This window comes from Hemiscyllium ocellatum, chromosome X (genome assembly GCF_020745735.1).
Source record: "Hemiscyllium ocellatum isolate sHemOce1 chromosome X, sHemOce1.pat.X.cur, whole genome shotgun sequence".
Lineage (NCBI taxonomy): Eukaryota > Metazoa > Chordata > Chondrichthyes > Orectolobiformes > Hemiscylliidae > Hemiscyllium > Hemiscyllium ocellatum.
Window position 1 is genome coordinate 14,486,966 of NC_083453.1, and position 23,736 is coordinate 14,510,701.

General features: G+C 39.7%; 2 protein-coding genes across 5 annotated transcripts in view; both read left to right on the forward strand.

The window, feature by feature from the left end:
• The first annotated feature begins 1,213 nt into the window (after positions 1-1,213).
• On the forward strand, positions 1,214-14,721 carry LOC132805720 (ras-related protein Rab-5B). Of its 2 annotated transcripts, none has more exons than XM_060820929.1 (6): positions 1,214-1,297; positions 6,871-7,131; positions 9,004-9,155; positions 10,110-10,232; positions 10,328-10,421; positions 12,142-14,721. In XM_060820929.1, exons 2-6 carry the CDS (start codon positions 6,969-6,971, stop codon positions 12,255-12,257), a joined length of 648 nt encoding a protein of 215 aa, XP_060676912.1. In that variant the 5' UTR covers positions 1,214-1,297; positions 6,871-6,968; the 3' UTR covers positions 12,258-14,721. The 2 variants fall into 2 exon arrangements, with proteins under 2 accessions (XP_060676912.1, XP_060676913.1); XM_060820930.1 differs by having other exon boundaries at positions 1,292-1,357.
• Positions 14,722-20,419: 5,698 nt separating this feature from the next.
• Positions 20,420-23,736, forward strand: part of LOC132805770 (leucine-rich repeat flightless-interacting protein 1-like) — a 44,425-nt gene continuing 41,108 nt past the window's right edge. For 2 of the 3 annotated variants that reach the window (XM_060821013.1, XM_060821015.1), the window contains exon 1: positions 20,420-20,878. In XM_060821013.1, coding sequence (XP_060676996.1) covers positions 20,792-20,878 — 87 coding nt within the window. In that variant the 5' untranslated portion in view covers positions 20,420-20,791. The remainder of the gene's footprint in view (positions 20,879-23,736) is intronic. The other variant, XM_060821014.1, reaches the window with a different exon arrangement.

The window sequence follows — 23,736 nt, forward strand, 5'->3', positions numbered from 1 at the left end:
ACCCTAGAAGATGCAGTACAGCAACATTTCGAGCACCTTCCAAATCTGCAACCACAATCACCGAAAAGGACAAGGGCAGCAAACAAATGGGTAGTTCCTTCACTGATGCAGGAAATTTCAGGAACTTCCTTCCTAACAGCATTGTAGGTTTGCCTATAGCACATGAATTGAAGGTGCTCACCAAATTAGAGATAGACAATTATTACTGCCAGTGAAGACTAGATTGCACACAAAATTACAAATTATTATTGCGTCTTATGTTCAAATTGACTGTCATAAACACATTAAATCCCTACAGTGTGATCCATTGAGTCCACACCAGCCCTCCAAAGGTCATCCCACCCAGACTCATCCGATTTCCATGGCTAAGCCATCTAACACCTACACATCCCTGGAAACTATGGGCAATTTAGCATGGCCAATTCACCCTAACCTGCATATCTTTGGACTGTGGGAGGAAACTGAAGCACCTGGAGGAAAACCATGTGCAAACTCCACACAGACAAGTCACCCAAGGGTGGATTCGAACCTGGGTCTGGTACTGTGAGGCAGCAGAGCCACCATACCATCCCATGTTTCCCTATATTGCAGAATGTTTTGTTTGCTACTAAAAATTTTAGGTTGTCCTGAGGCAGTGAAAAACATTATAAAAATTCAAATTCTTTCTGAAGTGTCCCCCAAGAGATAGGAATATATTCACATAACTGCTGCAAGTTTGGTCGAATTTAAATTATTACTGGGAAATAGGGATACTTTGCCTTGCTAGATCTAACAACAAGAATTTAAATCAAATTCGGTATTGGGAACACTTTGGGCCTTCCTGAAAAATTCAATGATATCATGTACATTATTATGATATATTAATTGCTCTGTGCTAAAATACAAAGCTTATATTTTCCAATTATAGAAATCAACTCTGACCTCATTGTTTTCTGTCACCTGATGTCAAAAAGGCAACCAATTTAACCGTGCTGCAGGAAGTCCCGCCTTCACATAGATCGCTTTTCTGATTGGTTCACTTACCAATCACGTTTTCCTAGAAGCATTTGGCTAGTGGTCAGGATTTCCTACCAATCACATGGAACCCCTATCACTATTGGTCATCTGCACAACTGTACCCGCCTTATTTTATCATTGGTGAAAGTAGCCGTCAATAAGATTTGTCTGCTTTTTATTCAATTCTTGAGCTGTCAATCAACTTATGCAGGCGGCTGTGGTTCAGACTTGGTTAGGTGTCTGGTTCTTGCGACACTATTGGCGGAGAAAAAAAGCCTGCGAAGTTGAAGGCGTCGTGAAGGTAAAACAAAAATCTGCTTCTTGTCATTGTTGTTTCCAAATGACCTACTCCTAATAAAAGGTAAATGTAGGTTCTTCTTAGTTGAAGAGCCTGTTTTCAACAAAATGTTTTGCTGAGTGTGCCAAATGGGTGGGCAGAAGCCGACTTTAACATTCTTCAATGTTTTTCCATTTGAAGAACAGACTTGAAAAGCCTCATTTTTCAAGTAGGAGGTGGATGATGTCAGTCGATGGCTTGTAACTTTACAGTAGGGTTGAGCTGAAACTGTTTTGAAGCGAATCTTGAATTTATTTTGATTTTATTTTCAATTTTGGGGGGTGGGAGACCATGTTGGTGATACCCTGTTGAAGTTAAGGTGCAGTTCGTAGATGTAATTGAATTGCAACATTCAAAAGAACGCAACACCCATCTCTTAGTGCTTTTGTGTGGGACAATATCTTGGGCGTGATGTCATTGAGTTGCTCAGCCCACTAATCTTTTGTCTTGCATATAAATCAATTTGATGGCCCAAGGCTATCTTAATTGGTTCAATTGAAAACAAAAAGGATAAATTGCCATATGTGCTGAATCTTTAATTATTTTCAAGTGTACTCTATGAGCAAACTCTAATTTATTTGCAAATGTCTTTCTTCACCAGAAGTGGAGTTAAAGGAAAGAGAATCAAGATTCTAAGACTATGGGCTTTTTTGGCATATGTCTGTCAAACATAATCATCCTTCTCTGCATTAACAGTAGTTTTCTTTCATTTAAAAGTCAACTAACTGATCCACATTATCAAGGTTGATAACCAGTTACAATCAAACTGCAGAAAATGGGTTGCCTGCAAGTGGTTTGTTCTTCAATAGTATTCACTGTTTTATTTGTGACTTCTAGGGTTTTTTGGGAATATTAACTTTTTGAACTAAGCTAATAGTTTGCTTTCCTTCCAAAGTACTATTTGGATCTCTATATATACAATTTTGCACTTTTTGTTTAACAGTCAACATTTGAGTTGTTTTAACTTCAAGTGTATGATTCCCCTTTGGCTCCACCTTCCACCTTGGATGTGGATGTACTTGGGCTAAGTTTCCCCTTGTTTAGTGGCTTTGCTTGGGTATAATATGGACTGGCTGTTTATCTCTCTATGCATAGACTGTGTTTCTTCAGTTCAAAGGTACTTTCCTGCACACTCCACTAAGGGTGACTGTTGATCAAGTGCAAGCTGCCAATGAGTGTTTGACTAGACAGTAAACTAAAACTCTGCTCTAATCTGATCAGGTCTAGGTGAGACTAATAACAAACCTGTCAAAGGGCTGATTGATCCAATCCTGAATTAAGCAAAGCCCCTAGGGGGGAAAACTTGGGTTTTGCTAACCTTAACTGCTCTTGACATGCAAGAGACTAAGTACTATTGAGGTGAGTGGAGAGCAAAACTTTTATCTCAAGGGGGAAAAAAACCATTCCAATGCCTGAAATTAGGGCAATTACCAAAAAGTTCTTCAGCTATTAATTGTTTAGTGCAGTAGCAAAGCAAGCAATCGTGGTAAGCCTCCGAGTTCAACAGAATCTGGACCAGATGGGCCAATGTGCTGAGAAGTGGCAGATGGAGTTTAATTCAGATAAATGTGAGGTGCTACGTTTTGGGAAAGCAGGACTTATACACTTAATGGTAAGGTCCTAGGAAGTGTTGCTGAACAAAGAGACCTTGGAGTGCAGCTTCAGCTCTGTGAAAGTGTAGTCACAATAGATAAGATAGTGAAGGTGTTTGGTATGCTTTCCTTTATTGGTCAGAGTATTGAGTACAGGAATTGGGAGGTCATGTTGCAGCTGTACAGGTCATTGGTTAGGCAACTGTTGGAATATTGCGTGTAGTTCTGGTCTCCCTGCTGTCTGAATGATGTTGTGAAACTTGTAAATCTTTTCTGAACCCTTTCAAGGATGTTGCCAGGGTTGGAGGATTTGAGCTATAGGGAAAGGCTGAACAGGCTGGGGCTGTTTTCCCTGGAGTGTCGGAGGCTGAGGGGTGACCTTAGAGGTTTAGAACATTTTTTGAGGGGCGTGGATAGGATGGATAAACAATCTCTTCCCTGGGGTCAGGGAGTCCTGAACTAAAGGACAGTTCTTTTTTTTTATATATCTTCCCCTCCCCCCAAACCTAAGGGGCAACTTTTTCACGCAGAGGGTGGTATGTGTACAGAATGAGCTGCCAGAGGATGTGGAGGCTGGTACAATTTCAATATTTTAAAAGGCATTTGAATGGGTATATGAATAAGAAGGGTTTGGAGGGTTGTGGGCCAGGTGCTATCAGGTGGGACTAGATTGGTTTGGGATATCTGGTCAGCATAGACAGGTTAGACTGAAGTGTCTGTTTCCATGCTGTACATCTGGCTATCTGAATAATTGCCTTGCTTGCACAAACACTTTAATGTGCTCAAACTTTTTTTTGAGGTATTTTATTGAACTGAAGAGGTTCCTTCTGCTATGGTAGTTTTGACCACTACTTGCCTGGCCACCCTAGTGGCTTTTAACACTATATTCTTGTTGAATTATGGTAATACTATGCTTTTGACTGGAATTTGGTGTCTACTGTTTCTCGGGTCTAACTTTTTAAGGCTTCTGGTTTCTCAAATTGTTCTGCTTGTCCCTAAACCCAAGTAATCTAGTACACGAGTCCAGGACTTCTGTTTTACTTGCACTTCTTAATTTGTGCTGTTTTTATCTTGTGTAAACTCTAGACCCAATGATAGATCTAGATCACCTTAATAGATTTTAGGATTAAACCAGAGCTCAGAATTGAACTTCAAATTTGACTAGGCTTCCACAGTACATATCTAACATGAAAAAGATCTCATACTGTGTGCATTTTTTTTAAAGCTCCCTTCCATCCTGTATTGTCACTGCTAACTCAGTAGTAATTGGCAGTCTGTGGACATGAGGCCCAGAATCTACTGAGGTCAAGATTGGGACATGATTTCTAATCCTGACTGTAAGGGTGCTTTCGTCCCATTACTGTAGACTCCAGTTAACTATCAGCATGTAACCACCTGTTATCAGAGCCAGGTGTCTACTTGACTTGGATGTCAGTTAACCACTTCTGATGTGAACAGTTGAAAGTTTGAATGCAGCTGTAGATCTTGTGATCCCTTGGTCATATAACTAATTCAGCCTATTGCTCAACAGTGATCAGTATTCACTGGTAATGTCTCTTGGATAAATTTCATGAGGTGAATTAATTCTTTAAACTTGGTTGTTGTACAGGATCTTTAAAATTTAGTGTTTGATTTTAAACTGTAGTCCAGCAAGGTTGTTTCCATCTGGTAGTGGCTGAACCTTGCTTGTAGTACTGTGACTTGTGGAGAACTTTGAAAATTTAAAGTGACATGTATTAAAGAGCAAAACCTTTCATTGGTGACTTGTCATTCTTTGCAGTTCCAATATCACCTTTTTAGCTTCACCCTGAGTTTTGTTTTTGCAGCCTTGTTACTTGATCCAAGGTAGCTATTATTCTTGCCAGATTGTGTAGGAGTTGGTGCTGTTGCTCATATCCATAAGTGTCTATTTACAAAAGGTGAGCTAATCTCATGTGTCAGACAGTTTTTGCTTGACCAGGGCTGCAGCAGTATGGGTGGCTGGGAGGAGCTGTTGAGTCATCCAAAAACAAGTATGTGGTGGCACAGGCATGTTGAGTTTCAGTCTTGCTACACATTTTTTGTTGTTTGGCTTCTCAATAGGAAGATTACATGCTCAAAATTGTGTAGCTTCTATTTTTCTCAATGCTGCAATACCAGAAATTGAGATGGTGTGGTTATGCAGTTTACAATGAGGTTGTTTTGCATGTCTTCAGATTTGAGCTTTAATCACTGCTTTAATGTACAAGCTAGATAAGACCACTAGTGCTGCATCTATGACCTCTACTCATCTGTTGAGGCAAATGTGTAAAGACCAAAGGTGAGTTAAGTGGCGAGACTTAGTGGACAGGAAGTTTTAAAAAAAAAAAAAATTCTCTCCTTCCTTCCTTCCCACCCCCACACCAAAAATAATTCAACATTATTGCTCAGTTAACTAAACCTTGTCTTCAATTCACTATAAAACATTCACTGCCGAGAATGGCTGCTTTTGTGGTGCAGGGGTAGTATCCCTATGAGTCAGGAGGCCCAGGTTCAAGTTCCACCTGCTCCAGAGGCATGTAAAACATCTTTGAGCAAGTTGATGTAGAAAATGTAAAAACTCCACTTTGGACTTTGCTCTCTTACCTGTCAATCAGCACTTGTGAGCACATTCTTCATTGCAACCTCTTTACCCATCAGTCAACTTGCCAACTAATCTGGCCACCTCCTTATTCTGTATAATGGGTTTACCTTTAAACTAGCATTCTTGGATGATTCTTGACTAAGCTTTGACATTTTTCACAATCTATTCCTTGTGTTGTTGTTCCATACATTTTTTGTCATCTACCTTTTTCTGCTACTTTAATTTGTTTTGGTCAAATGTCTATTGATGCTCCTTCACAGTCATTGCACTTATGGTTAATCATGTGGCTTTGGAGACCAATGCAGTTTTTTTTTGCTCAATATGACTACTGAAATTTAAGTCAGTGAAATAAACGCTGACTGAAAGTTTTAAGATTTAAAGCTATCAGGAGGGAAATGATTTCCAAAGTGATATTAAACTAAAATTAACTTGTCAAATTGTAACATTCCTTCCTTATAAATGTCACCTCCACTTCAAATATAGAATTGTGCTATCATGCATTTTTTTCCCCAGTGACTTGGTGTGAGCAACTACATTTTTTTTTGTATTTTAGTTTCCTTTTTTGACTCTTAATATTTGCTTGTGAAAATAAATCTTTCCAACTTGGTCTGATTTTGGTATGGGCCTTCACTTCACAAGAGCTTAGTGCAACTTTTTAAAAATCTTCCAAGATTTAAGCATAGCTGAGTGTAATTGTCATGTTAATCTTTGGTGACCACTTTCTGCTGGGGGAGGTGCTGGCCTGGCAATATTATTGCTGGACTATTAATTCAGGGACCCAGGCAATGGCAGATGGTGGAATTTGAGTTTAAATTAAAACTGGAATTAATGGTTTCATAATGACCATGTGCCCATTTGTTGATTAGGGAACTGGATGGGTTTTTCCCTGACTTCCTTTAGGAAAAGAAACTATTATCTTTGCCTGGCCTATACATGATTCCAGACCACAGCAGTGTGGTGGCTTCTTAACTGCTCTCTAGGATGGGTTTTTAAAAAAAAAAGCTGATCTGGCCAGTGACTCCATGAATTCTTTTCACTTTTTTTAAAAAAAAAATTCTCTAATTCCTATCCCTAGAATGTTAATCTTCCAGTGTGCTTTTTTTTCCTCTTAGCAATTTGCCTTCAGACATCCAGAAACACTACTTTTTTTTTTGTATTACTCCCCAACTTGTTTTTTGGTCTAAGTATCTTGGGTTATGTTATTTCACTCCTGATTGCATGCATTTATGGAACAATTCATTTTGTATACTGTGATTTGGTTTTCTATGGAATTGTTTGTACTTGAGCAATTGCTAGAAATAAGGTGAAACTTATTGAAGCAATTTCTTTTTTTTACTCTTTAGGTTGCATAATTCAAAGCAGTGGAAGTTGTGCCTACCCTTGAGTTGGTGGGCAAACTTGTCTCTCCTAAATCGGGATTCTAGTACAACTATTGAGGACCATGACCAGCAGGGGAGTATCCAGGCCAAATGGTCAGTCCCAAACCAGCAAAATCTGCCAATTTAAGCTTGTATTACTAGGGGAGTCAGCTGTGGGCAAATCTAGTCTTGTGCTGCGTTTTGTTAAAGGACAATTCCATGAATACCAGGAAAGCACAATTGGTGGTAAGTACTTTTTAATGTACTGATGGGTGATGCCCCTGAGAAGCATCATGCTGTAGCAGAATTTCTTTGACCTTTGTTAATCTCAACAAACCAAACTGGTTCTGACAAATCTGCTGGAGTTTTCTCAATCCTGGCCACATCTTGGCATAATCCTCTGTTTCAGTCATTGGCAGTGTCATTCAATACTCCTCAGTTCTCCAATACCAACAAAACAAACACTCCAGCTTTGGTTGGAGATGCTTCTGTGTGGAAGTGGGTTCGTGACTTAATCAGTCTATGCTCTGCTTCTGGGGGAGGGAGAACAGGAGTAGACTGTTCAGCCCCTTGATTCTGCTCTACCATTCAATAGGATCATGGCTGAGACATTCTTCTTTTTACTTTTCTAACTTTTTCCCCCTGTAACCAAACTCTTTATTCCCCTATCCCTACCTGACCACACATTCAAGCCACAAAGGACTTTTGATCCCACAGCTTTCTGGCTAGGGGTTCCAAAGAGAGTCCTCATCCTCGGACGCCCTTGTTCTGAGACTGCTGTCCAGCTCTAGACTTTCCCATGAAGAGGAATAACCTCCTCAGCACTTACCTTGACAAGGCTCTTAAGAATCTTGAGAAACTCACTTCTCGGCTCCGATAAGTAGTCCCAGCCTGTTTTTAGCCTTTAAGATGATTCCTCCATACCAGGGATCATTAGTGAACTTTGAACTGCCTTCAACGAAATGACCAAAACTGCTGACAGTACTTCAGATGCGGTCTCACTAGCACTTGCAATTACAGTAAGACTTCCTTACCTGCATATTCCAACCCCCCTTGAACTAAGGGCCAGTGTTCCTCATCACTATGCTGGTTTTGTGCACAAGTATCCCCCAATACCTTTGCAACTTCCAGTAACCTATTCTTCAAAGTGAAGAACTTCACACTTTCTCACCCACTCCTGACAACTTTTTGCCCACTTACCTATTGATATCCCTCTGCTTTTTTGCATTTCCACCCCTCCACCTCCTTTCCACTAAACTTGTCTAAGTATTTAAATATTGCGAACAGTTGCTATCCAGCATTGATCCCTGTGAAACCCATGATCATGCTTTGCCAACCTAAAGAGCCCTTTGCCCATGAGCCAATTCTCTATCCATGTCAATATGCCCCCCCCCCCCCCCCATAGTGGGCTCTTATGACTCATCATTTTTTGAGGTGCCTTTATCAAGCACCTCATGAAAGTCCAATACACCACATCTACTGGTTGCCTTTTTATGCAGTGAGTCTTCCTCCTCCAAGAAATTAGTCAGACACTTTTTATGGAGCCATGCTAACTGCTTGATTTACACTGACCTTTATAAATGATCTATTGCTTCCTTTTAATTGATTCCATACTTAACAAAGCTAATCAGCTTTTTGCCCACTTTTTGCTGCCACCCTCCCCTCTGAAGAGGGGTATCACATTGGCAGTTTTCCAAAAAATCTGGCATTTCCCCAGAATTCTAACTTTGTTTTTTTGAAAAATTACAACTAATGCATTCACTATTTTGGTGCTACTACCTCTGCAGAATCTGCAGGTCCTGCAATCAGGGCGAAGTGACTTGTCTGTCTTTTTAGTCTCATTAGTTTGTCTAATACTACTCTAGTACACCCTCATTCCTACTCCCTTATTCTTCAGTAATCAACATTCACAATCTGTCACCATAGACTGGTGCAAAATATATATTTAACACTGACATTTCCTCCCCAAATTTGTTTCCTCATCTGTTTTTAAAGTAGCCTTTTTTAAATTTCAATTATACCTGCCTGCTGCCTTAACTTTTTTGCTTGAAAGCCTCATACTTGGTTTTTATTTTTGAATGCAATGCCCTGACGCTCTTTTTTTTTTTTAAAAAATAGCTGCATTTCTGACACAATCGGTCTGCTTGGATGATACAACAGTAAAGTTTGAGATCTGGGACACCGCTGGACAGGAGCGGTATCACAGTTTAGCTCCCATGTACTACAGAGGTGCCCAAGCTGCCATTGTGGTTTATGACATCACCAATCAGGTTTGAGCTACTGATGAAATGTGATTGTTATTGTACTTTTTTTTTAAACTTTTTGGAGCTAGTCCATCTCTTTTTCTCCAGCTTGAGCTGAAACTAGGCTAGGGAACTTGTTTCATCGAAGTAATTCTCTAATCACTTATTATTGAAACACTTTCACTTTTCATTTTAAGTTATAGAAATGAATTGAGTTCCAGTTCAAGCCAGTGTTCCTTTTTTTTCTCTAGCACTCTCTTGCATTGGAGAAGACTCAAGGATACCTTGAGGCTTCTGCTCTTTTGTCTTACAATGCATATAACTAGTAAAACAACACATTCCTGAAAGCTGCTAAATTTATGCAATTAAAAATACTTCAACCCATATGAGCTTAATAATTTTTAACTGCAAGTTCACATCTTCAAGGCCTAATGACCAATCCAAAGTTCATCTCTACCTGGGGCTGAAGCAAGTTGACTGCAGTTTGGAGTTTCATAAATTGTTTTAACTGTTTCCAAACACTGGAGTAACTTCAGAATTATTTTGTGTATATTCATCTTTGACTAGAACAAATTTTTTTCAATTACCTTTTAAACTCTCATATCCCTCTGGTCTGCTTTTAGATTCATTACATTAAGTGTACTTTAAGAATGAAAGCATCAGACCTTTGCTCAAATGTTTCTCTATAAAGGAGGAATAAGCTTCTCTGGAGGGAGCCAGCAACTGTCGTTCTGGCTTGTTTCCTTTCATTGGATGAAAAATTGCAGTGGAGCACTTCAGTAAAATTTGAAGTATGACTATTTCTGCAAGTCTGTAATTTTCCACATGGTAATATTGAACATAATGAATTTTACTAAAAGTAACCAACAATTTATTCTTTGCCTACCCCTTTCCTAGAATTGCTTATAATATAACTTGGAATGCAGAAATGAATCTAACCTTTTTTTAAATTGTTTACATCAAACATGTATCTTGTTTCAGGAGACTTTTGCAAGAGCAAAGACATGGGTAAAAGAATTGCAGCGACAAGCCAGTCCCAATATAGTTATAGCCCTGTCAGGAAACAAAGCTGATCTGGCTAATAAAAGGATGGTGGAATATGAGGTGAGTTTTTATTAGTGAGAAAATATACCTGTTCTTTGTAGGTCTATAAGGTCACAGCAAACATCACTACCACCATTTTTTTGCTTTTTCAACAGGAAGCACAAGGATATGCAGATGATAATAGTTTGTTGTTCATGGAGACATCTGCCAAAACAGCAATGAATGTTAATGACCTATTTTTGGCAATAGGTAAGACTTGTAACATCTAAATTGTGCTGAAGTGAACTTTTAAGAGTAGGAAGTAGGGTGGCACATGGCTCAATGGTTAGCACTGTTGTCTCATAGCACCAGAGACCTGGGTTTGATTCTAATCTCCAACTACAAACTCAACAGATGTTCTGTCTGCATGAGTTTCCCTCCAGGTACTAATTTCCTCCCTCCCACAGTCCAAAGGTGTGCAGGTCAGGTGAATTGAGAATGACAAATTGCCCATAATGAGTTAGGTGCATTTAGTCAGAGGGAAATGGATCTGGATGGGTTACTCTTCAGAGGATCAGTGGACTTGCTGGGGCCAAATGACCTGTTTCTGCACTAAGTCCTCAAGCAGATAATCCAGGTAATTGAGATGTGATCTAGAGGATAACTTGATTCTCTGAACTTTTTAAATATAAGATATTATTGATTTTAAAGAATTGCTGAAATGGAGTAGTTGAAGGAGAACAAACCCCACCGTCTTATAAAAGAGCAATCCTATTTACTTTAGCTGCCTAAAATAAGCATGAGGTGTTTGGGTAAACTAACTTCTGTATGCATTGGCAACTTGATGTCTACCTTTTTTTTCCAGTTATGGTGACTTTAGTTGGTGTACACAATTTCTGGTTTGTCTTTCCTCTGCCCTGTCTTTTCAAATACTAGACTTAAACTGGTGTACCTCTAGTATTTTGTAGTTCCAATTAGTGTGGAAAAAGTCCATTTTAGGTGAGGGATAACTTGTATCCAAAACTGTATGTAAAACCCTTAAAGTTAAACTTGTAGAATGCCATATCCCATAGCACTCGAAATAGGCAGGATGAGTTGCATCACTTTAATTCATATGATCCTTCAAATTACAAATAACTTGGCACAATCTGGCAGCATTCTTTTTTTAATGGTTTCACTAACTTTTTTTTTCTGGCCCTCCTATACAACTTGTGCTGTTTACATCTATATATTACCAAGTACTGCTACATAGTCTTTTCAGATGGTTTGTGAACTAAAGTGTACATGTCTTGTGGCATTCAAAAATGGGGATCTTTGAGTGATTGACACCTCCACCAGAGCTACCAACATCAACTGGTCAGTCTTTCTACTTGCTGTTTGTGGTACCTCGAGCGCAAATTAGCTGCTGCATAAGTGCACTACAAAATTACTTGGTTGCAAAGTGCTTGGCAATGACCTACGGATGTGATGAGGCGCATGTAAATGCAAGCATTTTTGGGTTTTAATCCACCTAGGCTACTAGCAGTTAAAGTTGCAGGCTCTTCAGGCAGAACAGAGGTTTTTAAATATTTCTAAATGTATCCTACAACTCTACACTTCCAGTCTCTGCTTCGAGGTGAGAATCACCATTGCGCAAATGAGTTGCTGGCTTCAAAGATTGTTTTGGCAGTCCAGTTTGAGTCACTTGAGACTTTTGTCTGTGATTGCTGCTTATGCATGCTTAAAACTCCTGTGGAAAGTTTAAATGTCTAAGTTTAGACTTTTCTGCAGTTAAACCAACTAATTTTGAACCCCTAGTTTCCACAAGCAAACTCTTCTAATACTTTACAGAAAGTGGTAGTCACTTGATACATGGGACTGAGATGTCTGGTTTTCCAACTTAAATTCTCCAGTTCCAGCTGAATATTTCTTTTTTTAAGCTTTTTTTTTTTCAAAGGTGGTTTATCAGCCTGTCACAAGGAGCACCATTACACATATCTTTATCTTCCAGCCAAGAAGCTGCCAAAGACCGAACTTCAGAATGCCAGTGGAACCACCAGCCGTAACAGAGGTGTGGATCTCCATGAACCGTCTCAGCAGAACAAGAGCCAGTGTTGTAGCAACTAAGCAAACCATGAAGGGAGCTTGCTCCAAGTTGACAACTGCACATTCAATAACAAGTTGAAATGAAATCTCTACATCCATGCCTCTTGCAATGCTTCAGTAAAGTACCTGCAGAATGGATGTGGGATTTGACTTAACACCATCTTTATTTTTTACTAGAGATGTAAAATCAACTTAATCACCTTTTTTTAATGTTATTGCTATATGAATGCACTCTGTTTCATAGAATACCAGTTATTCAAAGCTTTTTTTAAAACAAGACTTGTAGATAATTTGGAACTCTATTCAGATTGTTCTAACTTTGCAGCTTGTGCTGATTTGCAAACTGTATCCTCTAATTGTCAATGTTTGCCCTTATGTTGAAACTGCATGTCAGTGTTTGCATTGTTTAACCTTGGCAGGGAAGCCTTTGTCACTTAGTGTGTAGGAATTGGGCCTCTAGGATTAAAACTATAAATCAAAGATCCTGCACTAAACAGTTGTGCCCATGCTAGGGTAAGCAATCTAACAGCTAAGATAGTAACTAAAACTACACTGGTAAATAGCTGTGATAGGACTCTGAACTCTAGGCAGTACATCTTGAAATTTACCATGTTTTAAGCAGTGGGTGCTTTTTTAAATAGCCAAGTTGGCTTTTTAGTTTGTACAACTATTGGGTTTAACTTTTATAAATTGTGTAGATCTCATGGCAATGCCCACCTTTTTTTTTGAAATTGGGAGTCAAATAGCACATGTAGGTTTGGGGATAATGGTACAGTAGGTTAAACAATCTCTAGTGAGGAATGCAGTTTCATAATAGTCCTGTTAACATTGGGCTGCAGTAGTACAGAATACTTTTTGCTCGGTGATCTAAAGTTGAGTGCAGTAAATAAGCTAGCTATGAATATTGGCAAGATTGAGCAAGGTTTTGAACAACTAACCACTACACATCCTGAATAACTTGGCCAAAACTCCTTGCTCCCAATTTGTTCAGGTTCCTGCAATAGGATATATATAATACTTGCTGAGCACTTTTTAACTTCACTGTTTTCTGGTGCAAGTTGACATCTGTATTGTCAGTTTCTAACATGAGGTTAGATGCTCTACTATCTTGTCCAGCTTCATTTGGAAGTGGGTTGTTACTTTGAGGGTGGGTTTGTGGATAAAACTTAAACTGTGAGCCTTATTCCAATATTGCATTCAGCTTTTTGACTGCAAACCTTGGAAACATTTTAAGGTTGATTCAAAGTAGTAGAATACACCAGCTTCTGAGGTTTTTTTTTAAAAAAATACCTTGAAGTTTACCTGTCACTTTTTTTTTCTTTTCTCCCCACCCCCACCCCTTCCAGTTAAACACTTCTTTCCTCAAGATATTCAGACTTGGACATCAATTGATTTTCTTCTGGTTTGTGCAAGGTCCCCTCAACTAACAGGCTTATGACAGTAGACATGATCCCCTGAATCTAGATGACAAAGAATTTCTTGGACTGCAAGTGACTGCCTGCTTAGGTCATTGACCTCCGAATGCTGTTTTTAGGACAGGGGCAGGCTGAAAGATACTGCTTTATTGTCTGATTCACCTGAGCAATTTTTTAAATGTGCTCAGTCTTCTGGACTTAAATCTCTATCTTCTAAACAATTGAAATCCAATTTTAAGCAGTTCATAGCGATGATACCATATCAGCCTGTCAGATTGGTACATAATAGATTCTTTTCAGTTTTTGTCATGAGATTGGGTGTTTCTTTGACTACTGGCAAATAGAATGCATTTTAATTTTTAGTGCACTTTTTAGATCTGCCACTGTAGAGTATGAATGGGCCTTGCATAGGAATTCTCTTTTCAATGCACTTTACTGTTACTGTTTTTTGCATTTCATGTAGTCTGGTGCCTCGTCATCCACATTATGTATAAATCATGCACTGAATTTGTCACATCTGACCTCTGACACAGAATTGGGTCTTCCCATGGCAGTTGATTCCAGGTGCAAATATGACATCTGAAGTTCATGTTTGAGCCTGCAATGTGTATAGTTATTGCAAGATGGTTCCTTCCCAAACTTTAAATTGTAAGCTAAATGCCCGATTGCCAAATTTTCCCTCTGTACATTGCTTTAGCACAGATCTAGTTTGTGGCTGAATAGCTTGTCTGAGTTGAAGCTGGGTGAAATATTTGGGTATGTACAGTTGTGAATTACTTGGCACATGCATGTAATGCAATATTTGTCTTCAAATGGAAGTGAACAGGATGCAATTGTGGGCAACCTATTTTTTTCAATTGTTCTCTGCAGGATCTGTAAAGTTTAAATTTTTTGGTGCCAAGAAACTGCTTGTGAATAGATGCAACAGTCTCTTCTAAAATGTCATTATATTTTGTAATTAAGCCAGGCTTTATTAAAGCTTATGTTGCAACTAATTCATGGTAATGGAATTCATTCTGATTCACCAATGTATTTAATGTAACTTTTATATTAAAGACCTTGTACTATGACTAATTATTGTTATACACAAACAGCAATTTGCATTTCATTTGAGGAAACATAAAGGAGTACATCTCTAGTTTTAGTGTTGTATCAAATTTTTTTGATGTTGGCTCACAAGGGTTCTGGAATACAAGTCAAATGTCCTGAGCATGGGTTTGAAACCCACCGTGACAGATTTAAAACTTTAATCCCACATTTTAAAAATACAGTAACCATGTGACTATTGTCAACACCGTGTGTATTAGAGGAAGGAAACCAGTTATCCTTCCCTGTATGACCTGCATGTGATTCCAGCCCTACTGTATTTCAAACTCACTACTGTTTGGGTAGTTGGAATAACTGAATCAGTTTTTTTTCTTTAAAAACTGAAACCTCTACATATTCCTAGTTATTCCAAGTGGTTTGACTTTATCATTTGTCTGTGATGCAACTTTGATTTTCCCCAGATCAGGAGCCAAATATCCATACCAAGATCACCAGGCCTCAAAGCTATCTGTCTTCCTTTGCACTAAACTATTGCACTACTATACTTAGTCACTTTTGACTAAAGCTTGGGATGGGAGAAATCCAAACCATTTTATTCTGCAAGCATTCACTTAATATGCATTAACACACAACACTTGCATCTGAGTGTCAACCACTCAATTTCCAGAGCCTATGTTCTTAATTTTGCAATCTACATGCAGTTTGTTTTAATCCAACCAAAATGGCCCCTCCCACCTGATTACTTCCCAGGCTCAACTTTTTGCATTTTCTGGTCCTGAGTCATAGCTCTCTTGTAAGGCTAGTGAATAAAATGAACACTGAAATTTTCAGGTTAACTACTTCAACCCTGAATTAAGGTTCTCTCTCTCTGTTAAATCTGTATTTCAGCTTGCTTACACTCTTTGTATTTTGACATCTGGATATCCCAAATGCAGCCTTTTATCTCTGGCAAATGCAACAGCCAAAATGCTCCCAGTATGCCTTCAAACAGCAAGCAATGGATGACTGACCTTAAAAAAATCTCGAGGCATATTGAGTTAAATGTTTCTAAAATCTGGTACTTAGCAAGGAAAATTATTCTTAATGTTTTATCCTTGCCCATTTTTATTCTGCATGTTCTCTTGTACTAGTTGCTGTGCTAACTTGTCCTGTGTCAAGAGGTCATTGAATGGTGACATGTTTGAGCAATTCTCAAAGTGGCTGCTGTGTGTGTGGGGTTTTTTTTTGTTGTTTGGAAGATCTTTCTCCTGTATAAGGACAGTTTGATAGTACTCAACTGCATGTCTAGCATTACTAAAGCAGGACTTCCCCTCTGTTTTTGTACCTGACCTGTTTTAGGTGTATAGTACTGAAAAGCCAGCAGCAACTTGTCCCTTTCCACATGGTATGGAGTTTAACATTCCAGATCTGGGCTGGAGGAATAGTGCTTTCATTCTAATGCTGTAAAGGAGTGGTAACTAGTAGGCAAAAGCTTTTATAGCATAAAATTAGAATGGCCAAACAGCTGTTTTGAAAGCAAGTGACCAGTTCAAATGGCACTTAATCTAAAATGGAGAAACCCAGCAGTTTCAGATGAGGAAAATGTCTAGGTGGCTGGAAGTTGTGCTGCTGCTCCAGCTCTTATTGCATTTTCACTTCATCTGCTGCAGCATTCTAGTAAGTGAGCAGTGTGCTGAAAATGTAAGATCAACTAAGTCTCTTGTCCAAATAAATGGCTTTGCCTGATTACAACCGAATTTGCCAGTCAGACCCCTAATGTAGGCTCTTAGCCAAACTGTGTTCCTGCAAGAAAACCCTTCTGTTTTGTTTCATTAGCTTCAGTGACTGAAGTAGTTGTCCTGCCTTAGTTGACTTGAAGAGAATTTTGAGGCAAGAAATTTTAAAGCTGTGAAGATTACCATGAAAGGAGGGCAGAGAAATTGTACTAATTTGTCTGAGTTTTGAGCATTTTGAATACTGGCTTAAATCTTTTTGTTTAAAATACAATTGGTCTGAGTTTGAGAAAAGGAAAAAATGAATTCTTGATGACTTGTCTAGGTCAGCTTTCAAGGTGAGCCTCCACCAGCAAAGGAAGCCATGATGTGGAGATGCTGGTGTTGGACTGTGGTGGATAAAGCTAATTGCAACCAGGTTAGTCCCAACAGGCTTGCTTGGAAGCACTAGCTATAACTGGTTTTGGCAATTTTCAACTTTATTGAAGGAAAGATATGGACTTTCCCAACCGTTTAGTTAATAACAATTGTATAAAATCAAGGGCAGGGCAACTGAACCAGGCCAGTTGGCTTGTCTAGTTTTGAGTTGCTGTTTTATATTCCAGTGGTAATCTCGTGATTCCTCTATCTCGGCATATCTCATATTTGTTTTGGTTTCTCAACTAGTTTTTTTTTTGAATGCATTGGCTTGATTATAGTTGTTTCTGGAGTTCTGTAGAATGTTGATCTCTCTAGTGCCTAATGGAACCATCATTGGCTTGGTTGCCGATGCTTTTTGCCTCTGGGTCAGAAGTTTCTGGTGGATGTGGGCTCCTAATCACTACTTGAGTATAAAAACTCAACAAGAATAGAAGTATCCAAAGCAATTTTTAACAGCTGGGGCTCAAAGACCATTTAGCCTATCAAAAACATTAATGGAGCACTTGGAAAACCCAGTCAAAAGAGTCTACATTTATGAAACAACACTTGACAAACCAGTCTGTAATTAGAAGTTGTGGTTTACTTAGACTTTTGCTAATCTTTCAAAGCTTTTAAAGATTAGCAATGACTTCCCATTAAAGTGCATGGGATTGAAAGTACTGAAATGATAGAACTGGTTGGCAGACAGGAAGCATTAGGCATAAATTAGTCTTGAGTGGTGGGCAGTGACTCCCTAGTGGAATACTATAGGGATTGATGCTTGGACCCCTGCTATTATGTTGGGTGTGGGATTATATATGTAACTTTATCCTCTTAAAGGAACTAAAGGTAATATCTCCATCTTTTGCAGATGGCACAGCTAGATGGGATGGTGAACTGGGAGGACAATGCAGAGATGGGTCAGTGTGATTTTAGACCAGTTTGAGTGGGCAGATAAAGTATAATCTGGATAAATTTGAGGTTCTCTAGTAGCAAAAAGGCAGATTTATATGGTATGTTGCTCTTCATAGCAAGAGGATTAGAGTACAGCAGCACAGATGTCTTGCTGAAATTGTGCAGGGCCTTGGTGAGACCACATCTAGTGTTCTGTACAGTGTTGGTCTCTGAGGAAGGATGTTCTGATGATGGGAATGTAGTGGAGGCTTACCAGATTATTCCCTCCATCCCAGGAATCATTTGGAGTTTAAAGCATGAGGTGATCTCAAACCTATAAATTTCCAAACAGGATTAGATTAAGTGGAAGGATTTTCCTGATGACTCAAATTGTGATCCCCTGATCCAGACTGAAGAATATGGGGTGGGCAATTTAGGCCTGATGAGAAATGTCTTTGCTCAGAACTGAGCCTATAATATTTTCTGCTGCAGTTGAGGCCAAAACATTTGAATGTTTTCAGGGAGAATTGGTTGCTAGGTCTAAACATACTCCTACTGTTTAGACATGGGTTAGGTAATTCAGCCCCTTGAGCCTCTTATGTCATTTAATATGATCATAGTTGATCTCCCTGCTTCAACTCTACTTTCCTGCCTGTTCCCCACAACCCTTCAACTATTACAAATTAACCTATACTCCATCTCAAATTTACTTGTCCTAGCATCGCACTCTGTGAATTCCAGATTCCAAACCTTGGAGTAATTCCTTTTTCATGTAGGCTGCTTTCCCTGGACAATCACAGGCTGAGGGGTGACCTTAGAGGTTTATATAAATGTGAGGGGCATGGATAGGATAAAGTCATCTTTTCCTGGGGTGGGGGAGTCCAGAGGGCATAGGTTTAGGGTAAGAGGAGAAAGATATAAAAGGGACCTAAGGGGTAACTTTCACTCTGAGGATGGTACGTGGATGGAATGAGCTGCTAGAGGAAGTGGAGGCTAGGACAAATTGAAACACAAGGCATCTGAATGGGAAGGGTTTGAAGGGGTATGGGTCAGGTGCTGGCAGTTGGGATATCTAGTTGGCATAGACAAGATGGTCTGAAGAGTATGTTTCAGTGCTGTACATCTGACTCTTAAATCTGTTAACCTATCTTAATACTGAATCTCATTCTCAGTCCAGATTGTCTCACACAAGTATCCTTAAGTCTACTGTTCCCTTTTAAGTATGCTTTTTAGATATCTATATCTATCTAAATGGTCTCCAATGCGATTGTTTATCCCCTTCCTCCTTTCTCTACCACTTTCTCCTCCCTCCTTTCCCCCACCCCCAGTTTTATATGCAGTACTCAAGATGTGGTCTTGTATAGTTTAGCAAAGCTTCACAACTTTACACTCTCTTCCTATTTGTTTTCCTCCTCTTCTGCAGTTAGAATGCAGAACAGGATACAGAGCTAGATATACCAAACAGCCTACTTCTATTTTCCATGTTTCTATCTCTTTGGGTGTGAATCCAATATGCTCAGGATTGGTGTGTTATAGGATTCCTGAACTCATGACATTCGATTCATTCCTGTATTGCTGACATTGCATTAAGTTTGGATATGTGGGATTTCATACATCTGAGTGGATTGCTAGAGTTGCTTCATAATGTGCCAGGTATGCAGGAAAATTTTTAGTATTTTTGTTTTTGGGTATATTGTGGTATTTGTGGAAAAAAATAAAAAATTTCAATCTGGAAGGTGTACTTAGATTCTTCCCTGCCCCCCCCCACTCCTGTTGTCTTCAATATTTTTGTAGACAGTCTGTTTCTAGTAAATATTATGGATACAACTGGAGTGATCATTAAGTCCCTACCATTTCAGTTTCCACATTTCTACAAACTTGAATATGCTTCCTGACTTCCCACCTGAGCTACCTTTTTAAGATTCTAATATTATCCTCCTAGTGGAAGTAGTTTATCTATATTCAATCCTTTTTAGAACACTTCAATCAGGTCACTTATAATTCTTTTAGACAGGACAATACAAACCAGTTTCATGTAACATTTTGTTCCTTAAGTTTGGTGTCTCAAATGTGAATGGATACTCCAGTTGCGGCTGATCGGAGCTTCTGTACAGCTAAACTGTAGTCCTCTGAAATACTTGGGATTAGCGTTTACAAGGCGGAGAAGATTTTTTTTGACATATTAAGGAATGTGGAATTAAATGGCGTTGAGGTCATTCCAGGATCTAGTTGAATTCTGGTGAAGGACTTATGCCCGAAACGTCGACGTTCCAGCGCCTCGGGTGCTGCCTGCCCTGTACTTTTCCCGTGTCATAGTTTTTGACTCGAGTTGAATCATGGTTTGAGCAGCTAAATGACGACTTTCCTGTTCCCACGTTAATTATTGTACATCGTGTTTATGACAGCTGCATACTTTCAGGCGTGCTAATGTAGTTTTGTAAGTTTAGTTTTGACTTGATGCTGCCTGACCTGCTGTGCTTTAACCAGCACTACATTTTCAACTGTGATCTCCAGCATCTGCAGACCTTTTTTTACTTCTTGTAATTTTACCTTTACTTATAATACCTATTGGATTGCCTATTGCCGAACTCTGCAAAGGCATGTCAAGACTCGCATCCTTCCTTTTGGAGAAGGAAGGAACTGTAACTGTTTTATTTTGGGAGCGGGTGGGGGTGTGGCTAGGGGTTGCAAAATCGGCTTTGCAACCTTCCTCCGGCTCTCCTATTCAAATTTCTAGACAAAAATCTGCAAGTATTTTCCAAAACTGTTTTTAAAAACTCCAGGCGCTAGGACCCAAATGCTGCCTTGACGCAGGCGTGACTGCTGGCACTGTTGCAATCCTGAAATACCTTTCGAGTGGCTGCGCGAGGAGCCTTTTAAAGTCAATGTTTTCGTTATTTAAATAGGCTTAATCGGGCCAGAGACGGGAAATGCTGTACGTTGTAGTGAATGAAGGCACGGATCTGACTGGACTGCGCACCAAGTAAATCTCCTCAGTGGAGAGTTTCTCCAAAGGCTCTGGCGTCCTGAAGAACTCTTTGATCAATTTACCTTCGAAAGGCAACAGGAGGTTTAGTTCAGAGGCGGAATGATGGGGACCCCGGGCAATTCCCGGCGAAGGATCCTGTCGAGAGAAATGTCCGACGACGAAAATATGATGATCATCATCAGAGAGGTAAAAGGCGCGGTTTGATTTTCGAGTGACTTAAATAGTTATAGTGACACATTTTTAAAGAATAGAAGTAACTTTTCTAAAACCTGTCAAAATTGGTTCTTATAATGAATACTTCAATAAGATCGTACTGCGATGAGGTGACCTCAGGCCAAGGTTTTGTCTCCGTGTGTTACTTGCTCCAAATGGGGATCAGACTCCGGATCTACAAGTAGAACTTATTTCATGGGTGAGGTGTTAAAACATGACTTTGGTATTTGAAACTGTTTTATTAACAAAATTCTTCAACCATTGACACACCTTTATTCTTCCCCAAACGTTTGAGGCGAATTCAATCGAATTCACTTAACTTCCAGAGCAATACAAATAACACTTTTTGATCATGTTCAATCATGGGCTCCTGGGGTTTGCTGGTTGGGCCAGCATTTATTGTCCGTTCCTAGTTGCCCTTGAGAAGATGGTGATGGGCTGTCATGTTATTCAACTTTGTCTTCGGGTCGATTCTTAAAAATAAAAGTTCTTGAATCCTAAAGGGCACTGTCTGGAACGTTCATCTTGCAGGAGTATGTCAGCAAAGTCAGTTTATCTGTTTTAAAAAGACAATATCACGACTCAAAGCAACCTAGGTTTATTCCTCCCTAGCCAGGAGGCAGAAATTATTCAGCTGTATGTTAGAGCTAGGACATGATATTTTATGGTTTCCTTAACTCAGAATCCACAAAGGTTTACACAGTCTATTTAGCCCATTGTGCTTATGCTGATTCTTTCCTACAGCATTTCCAAGCTATTCTCACTGCATTGCTTTGTCTCTGTTGTCCTGTTTCAAATGTTTATTTGACTTTCTATTAAAAGATACTGTGCTCTCTCTCAGTCACTTCCTGTCGCAAAACATTCATTGTTGGAACAATTCTTTGAGTGAAGATATTTTTCCAAATGATTCTGCTCCCTTACCTCACTGGCAGGTTTAATCTGTGCCACTGACTCCACAAACAGAGGAAATAACCTTTCTTACGGATCAACATATTATCATTTTCAAATTTCTGCTAATTATTTTGGCCTGCTGTGCTCCACTGGAAATATAATATTGAGCCCTAAAACCAAAATTGTAGACTAGAAGTCAGCAAAAGTCATTAGCAAATTGTGTGGAGATCTGGTCAGACCACACCTTGAATACTGTGCTCAATTATGCTCTCTGAGAAGCAAGGGAGTGACTGGTTATAGAATGTTCATTTGTATCATCGAATGTCTGGATTGTGAAGGAAGGCTGCAGAAGCTTGGATTTCAATCTGGAAAGAAACATCTAAAGGCTGATTTTATAGTTGGACAATGGGTCTGTTAAAAAGTTAAATTTGGAACAGATATCTAGAAGTTAGGGAGGTTGTATGGTGCAGTGGGTAGCATCCCTGCCTTTAAGTCAGAAGTTCTGGGTTCCAGTCCCATTCCAGAGTTTAATGGCTAAAGCAAATGCATTCAAATTACAGATAAACAGGTTGAATATCAGCCTTCATATTCTTCTGACACATGCACTGAAATTCACAGCTGACCTTGGAGGAACGTGTGTGGGAGAGCTCACAGCAGAGGAGCAAATAAGTGCATGGTTTTTTAGTGTGCTTTCCTTTTATTGGTCAGAGTATTGATTACAGGAGTTAGGAGGTCGTGTTGCGGCTGTGCCGGACATTGGTTAGGCCACTTTTGGAATATTGTGTGCAGTTCTGGTCTCCCTGCTACAGGAAGGCTGCTGTGTAACTTGTAAGATTCAGAAAAGATTTACGAGGAAGTTGCCAGGGTTGGAGGGTTTGAGCTATAAGGAGAGGATTGGCTGGGGCTGTTTTCCCTAGAGCATCAGACACTGAGAGGTGACCTTATTGAGGTTTATAAAATCATGAGAGGTATGGGTAGGATAAATAGACAAGGTCTTTTCCCTGTGGTGGGGGAGCCCAGAACTGGAGAGCATAGCTTTAGGAAGAGAGGGGAAAGATTTAGAAGGGGCCTGAGGGGCAATTTTTTCATGTAAAGGTTGGTATATCTAAGGAATGAGCTGCCAGAGGAAGTGGTGGAGGCTGGTACAATTGCAACATTTAAAAGGCACCTGGATGGGTATATGAATAGGAAGGGTTTAGAGGGAAATGGGCCAAATGCTTGCAAGGGGGCCTAGATTAGGGTGTAGGTTTGCTCGCTGAGCTGTAATTTTGATATCCAGACATTTCATTACCTGGCTAGGTAACATCATCAGTGGCGACCTCCAAGTGAAGCGAAGCTGTTGCCTCCTGCTTTCTATTTATATGTTTGTCCTGGATGGGGTTCCTGGGGTTTGTGGTGATGTCATTTCCTGTTTTTTTTGAGGGGTTGATAGATGGTATCTAGATCTATGTGTTTGTTTATGGCGTTGTGGTTGGAATGCCAGGCCTCTAGGAATTCTCTGGCATGTCTTTGCTTAGCCTGTCCCAGGATAGATGTGTTGTCCCAGTCGAAATGTTTTTTTTCCCTCCATGTGTAGGGGTACGAGGGAGAGAGGGTCATGTCTTTTTGTGGCTAGCTGGTGTTCATGTATCCTGGTGGCTGACTTTCTTCCTGTTTGTCCTACATAGTGTTTGTGGCAGTCCTTGCATGGAATTTTGTAGATGACGTTGGTTTTGTCCTATCTAGGACAAATAGGAAGAAAGTTAGCCACCAGGATACACGAACACCAGCTAGCCACAAAAAGACACGACCCTCTCTCCTTCGTAGCCCTACACACGGATGAAACAAAACCACCATTTCGACTGGGACAACACATCTATCCTGGGACAGGCTAAGCAAAGACATGCCAGAGAATTCCGAGAGGCCTGGCACTCCAACCACAACGCCATAAACAAACATGG

What these genes read in the sequence shown, in the direction of transcription:
- LOC132805720 (XM_060820929.1), top strand. Translation starts at nt 6,969, where the DNA reads ATGACCAGCAGGGGAGTATCCAGGCCAAATGGTCAGTCCCAAACCAGC. An exon ending in TTTATGACATCACCAATCAG is followed by an intron (nt 9,156 to 10,109) that starts GTTTGAGCTACT and finishes ATCTTGTTTCAG; the next exon opens with GAGACTTTTGCAAGAGCAAA. An exon ending in TGACCTATTTTTGGCAATAG is followed by an intron (nt 10,422 to 12,141) that starts GTAAGACTTGTA and finishes TTTATCTTCCAG; the next exon opens with CCAAGAAGCTGCCAAAGACC.